The 4,964-nt window shown below is 40.4% G+C and overlaps 1 protein-coding gene across 1 annotated transcript in view; it reads right to left on the bottom strand.

Moving 5' to 3' along the window:
- LOC106871235 (sulfide:quinone oxidoreductase, mitochondrial) overlaps window positions 1-4,964 on the bottom strand; it is a 64,573-nt gene that overhangs the window by 10,006 nt on the left and 49,603 nt on the right. Inside the window, exon 7 of the mRNA XM_052974541.1 lies at window positions 575-667. Coding sequence (XP_052830501.1) covers window positions 575-667 — 93 coding nt within the window. The remainder of the gene's footprint in view (window positions 1-574; window positions 668-4,964) is intronic.

A 4,964-nucleotide genomic window follows, 5' to 3' on the forward strand; every position in this document is an offset into this window, starting at 1 on the left:
TATATATATATATATATATATATATATATATATATATATATATATATATTCATGCATATATATATATATCTGACAGTTTGCCGTGCTTGAGAACACATGTCAAATTAAGTAAAACCATGGTCATCCTTGCATACAGGCATGTCCCCTTCATCCCTCTCCAGCTGAGCATTCCTAATTTTTCAGGCTTGTGAGTCCTAGTGCAACATAAAGGCACCCATAGTTTGTTTCTGTCCCCCATAACTTAGTGGCTTAGCATAAGAAACTGAGAGAATAAGTACGAAGGTTAATTCATTTGACAAAAAACCTTTAAAGCTGGTGCCTCAGCATGACCCTGATCCAATGACTGAAAATGATTGCCTTTGGTGGAGAACATTTAGTTGTAAGCATTCTGACCTAAACTCCAGTCTAAACATAGCTCCTCATCTTTCCTCTCTATTACTCCAGGAGGCCATATGTAATTAAATGTAGATGTAATTAAATGTAGATTGATGATAACATTCAGCGATGAAAGAAATTCCAGCAAAACAGAGAAGATATAACAAGAAAGTAACAGAAAATTAATTTGATTCCTTACCTTAGACTGAAGGTCTTTTTGTCCTTTCATTTTTGCCATCAAGTTTTTAGACAGAACACCACACTGACTGGCTGAAAACAAAAGATCACATGACTACAAGTGACAGACGACTGACAGTGATAGATGACTGACAGTGATAGATGATTGACAGTGATGGGTGAGTAACAGTGATAGATTAATAAATAGTTATAATGACTAACAGTGATAGATGAATGACTAATATTGATAGATGACTAACAGTGGTGGGTAACAAACAGTGATGAATAACTAACAGAGACATAACTGCAATAGATGATAACAATGGTAGACGACTGTGATAGATGGATGACTAATATTAATTGATGACAAATAGTGATACATCACAAAACATGGTAGATATCCAACTCTGATACATGAATGAAAATATTTGATGACAAACAGTAATAAACGATTAAGAAATAATTTGAAAGAACATTGTAAGACAGTTCAGATTAAAACTAATTTCAACAGGGAATACTTTCATTAATTCATATACTTAGTGATTAATTCCTGTCTATGAAGCTTCAAGCAGATGAGAAACAAATCTCCTCCTGGACAAGTAACTTTTCCCCCGGGGAGAAACTGGGACATATAAAACATATGCTATGATCCTTTGCACAGATATGAACTTGTAGCTAAGAGACAGTAATTTCATATCTTTCCACTTAGACATTTCCATACAAAGATAATAAGAAACTAACTGTAGCAATTAGAGGTTGTTGGCACTCTGTCGCTTATGACGTCGAGGGTTCCAGTTGATCCGATCAACGGAACAGCCTGCTCGTGAAATTAATGTGCAAGTGGCTGAGCACTCCACAGACACGTGTACCCTTAACGTAGTTCTCGGTGATATTCAGTGTGACACAGTGTGACAAGGCTGGCCCTTTGAAAAATACAGGTACAACAGAAACAGGAAGTAAGAGTGAGAGAAAGTTGTGGTGAAAGAGTACAGCAGGGTCCGCCACCATCCCCTGCCAGAGCCTCGTGGAGCTTTAGGTGTTTTCGCTCAATAAACACTCACAACGCCCAGTCTGGGAATTGAAACCGCGATCCTATGACCGTGAGTCCACTGCTCTAACCACTGGGCCATTGTGCCTCCACAGCAATTAGAGGTAGAAATCTATTAACTAAACAAGAGGTGGTTCTCATTGTTTAACCTCAGGTTGGTCACAACTGAGCAGACCAATATCATGAAATGTGTTCCAACTGTAACCTCCTACCTTTTGCTTAGACATAGTGCATCTTAGACTATATTAATGAAGGTGCATGGCTTAGTGGTTAGGGTATTTGGCTCATGGTCATAAGATCATGATTTCGATTCCCAGTGGTGCATTGTGTCCTTGAGCAAGACATTTTATTTCACATTGCTCTAGTCCATTCAGCTGGCAAAAATGAGGTGTACTTGTATTTCAAAGGGTCAGCCTTGTCACGCTCCGTGTCATGCTGAATCTCCCTGAGAACTACATTAAGGGTATACGTATCTGTGGAGTGCTCAGCCACTTGCATGTTAATTTCATGAGCAGGCTGTTCTATTGCTTGGATCAACTGGAACTTTTTCTGTCCTGACAGAGTGCCAGTTTAGACAACCATTATCCAATGTGTAGCTCTCTTTTTCAAGATGGTCATATAGAGGCTTAAGAGACATTTGATTACTATTTCTCTCATAGTGAACAACCACACAGAGACTCCCATATTGGCTTGTTTCTGCCATTGTGCTGTGGTCATGCTGTGACACTGCCTTCAAGAATACAGTCCAGTCAAATATATCAACCACACTACACAGGCCAATACTTATTTACCAGCTTTGAAAGGATGAACAACAAAGTCATCTTAATCTTTAAAGGATTAAAACTAAATAGCACAAGACAGTTTGACCAATAGTCTACTGAGACTACAAATCCACCACAAAATACAGGATGGTATCGAAAAGTTCCCAGACTGGTTTTGTAGCATGCCAACAGATGGCAGCACACAGTTGCATGCGCAGTAAGAGCTAGCAGTGACCTTCATGAGGCAGTGTGTTGAGTGACATCACTGTGTTTACTTTTGCAAGTTGTGAAATTTGTGTTTTTGTGATCACATATGTGCTGTAGCCTGTGATTTTGTCATGGACAGGAACAAAGAGCCAACATGAAATTTTGCTTTAAGCTTGGGAAGTCTGCTACAGAAACATTGAGCATGCTTCAGTAAGCTTACGGTGACAAGGCAATGGGTCGTACACAATGTTTTGAGCGGCATGGGCACTTCAAAAGCAGAAAAATGTCTCTGGAAGATGATGAGTGATCTGAAAGATTTACTACAAGTGTCATCCCTGGAAATTGAGAATTTGTCCCCCAGAGCCAGCCCATCTATCAAGAGTTCTAGTGCAATGTTTTTAAGTGTCTGAGGGAGGACATTCAGTGAAAGGGACCAGATCTGTGGGGTGCAAAGAATAGGATTCTTCATGATGACAATGCACCCTGTCACCAAGCTCTCCTCCTTTGTAAGCTTCTCACCGAAAACAACATAGTATCACTTCTGCACCTGCCCTATTCACCAGATTTAGCACCTGCGGACTCCCATCTCTTCCCCAAGATGAAAATGCAGCTCAAAGGCCACCGATTTATCACCATTGTTGTGATCCAGAATGGATCACAGAAGGCCCTTCACTTGCTTACAGAAAATAACTTCCAGGCCGGATACCAAAAGTGGCAGAAATGCTGGGACCAGTGTATTGCTGTGCAAAGTGACTATTTCGAAGGAGATGATGTTAAAACATAGGTGAATAAGTTATTTTTTATCAAACATAACTAGTCCGGGAGCCTTTTGATACCACCTTGTAGAACAAAATAATTGATTGAAAACCTCGAGACAGTAAAAGTAATTTATATCTCTCAGTAAACATTATAAGTATCACCAGCCAACATGTCTAAACCTATCAGGAAATATGTTAGTTTTTAATGATACAATGACAGATGGCAATAATTTACATTTGCATAAAGAACAAATAATCTAATATCCATACTTAATAATCCCTAACGGGAGGGGAGGGCGTAACAGGAGAAGAACAGACAAATGCACACAGGAAGGTGTGATTGTGTTTGTTAAGAAGCTTGTTTCCCAATGACCCAAGCAAGCATGAGAAGGTGGACGTTGATGATGATGACGATGAAGAAGAAGAAGAAGAAGAAGAAGAAGAAGGAGAAGGAGAAGAAGAAGGAGAAGGAGAAGAAGAAAAAGAAAAAGGTGAAGAAGAAGAAGATGGTGGTGATGATGAAAATGATGACGACGATGACAATGATGATGATGATGTCATGATGAAGAAGTTGATGATGATAATGATGACTACAGAACAAAAAACAATAATATTCATTTTTTTTTTTCCTTTTTATGTCTGTTTTATCCATGCTGACATGAGTTGGATGAGACTTGTAGAGGAAACATCCTATGGCTAAGACACCACTCTCTCTAACACCAACCTTAGTTGTTACTCTTTTTTTTAAGCAAGGTACTCTTTCTTCCCATGTTGTCACAGTAACAACATTTAACATTGGCACTGTTTACCTCCCACCTAACTCAGTGGTTTCATCGCATGAAGACCAGTGCAGTGAAAAACTACTTTGTTTGGAGAAACAATTAGAGTCGGCCACAGCAAGGGCATCTGGCCTTAGAATACTGTCTCAATAAATCTCATCCAACCCCTGCCAACATGGAAAAAGTGGATGTAAAACTGATGGCGATGATGGCAGTGGTGGTGATGACAGTGCTGGTGGTAATGGCGATGCTGATGATGGTGTTGATGGCAAAGACAGTACTGATGGCGATGACAGTGCTGATGACAATGATGGTGCTGATGGCTGTGGTGATGACGATGACGGTGGTAGTGGCAATAATGGTGGTGACAGCAATGATGATAAAAATGATGAAGCTTTGTGTTTTTCTTTCAAAGTATAATCTTTAGCGTGGAGGCGCAATGGCCCAGTGGTTAGGGCAGTGGACTCGCAGTCATAGGATCGCGGTTTCGATTCCCAGATCGGGCGTTGTGAGTGTTTATTGAGCGAAAACACCTAAAAGCTCCACGAGGCTCTGGCAAGGGATGGTGGCAAACCCTGCTGTACTCTTTCACCACAACTTTCTCTCACTCTTTCTTCCTGTTTCTTGTTGTGCCTGTAATTCAAAGGGGCCAGCTTTGTCACACTGTGTGTCACGCTGAATATCCCCCGAGAACTACGTTAAGGGTACACGTGTCTGTGGAGTGCTCAGCCACTTGCACGTTAATTTCACGAGCAGGCTGTTCCGTTAATCGGATCAACTGGAACCCTCGACGTCGTAAGCGACGGAGTGCCAACCACAAATATTGTTTAGAATCAGAAGAAGCTGTAAAAATGACTTA

The sequence above is a fragment of the Octopus bimaculoides genome, chromosome 18, assembly GCF_001194135.2.
Source record: "Octopus bimaculoides isolate UCB-OBI-ISO-001 chromosome 18, ASM119413v2, whole genome shotgun sequence".
Classification (NCBI taxonomy): domain Eukaryota; kingdom Metazoa; phylum Mollusca; class Cephalopoda; order Octopoda; family Octopodidae; genus Octopus; species Octopus bimaculoides.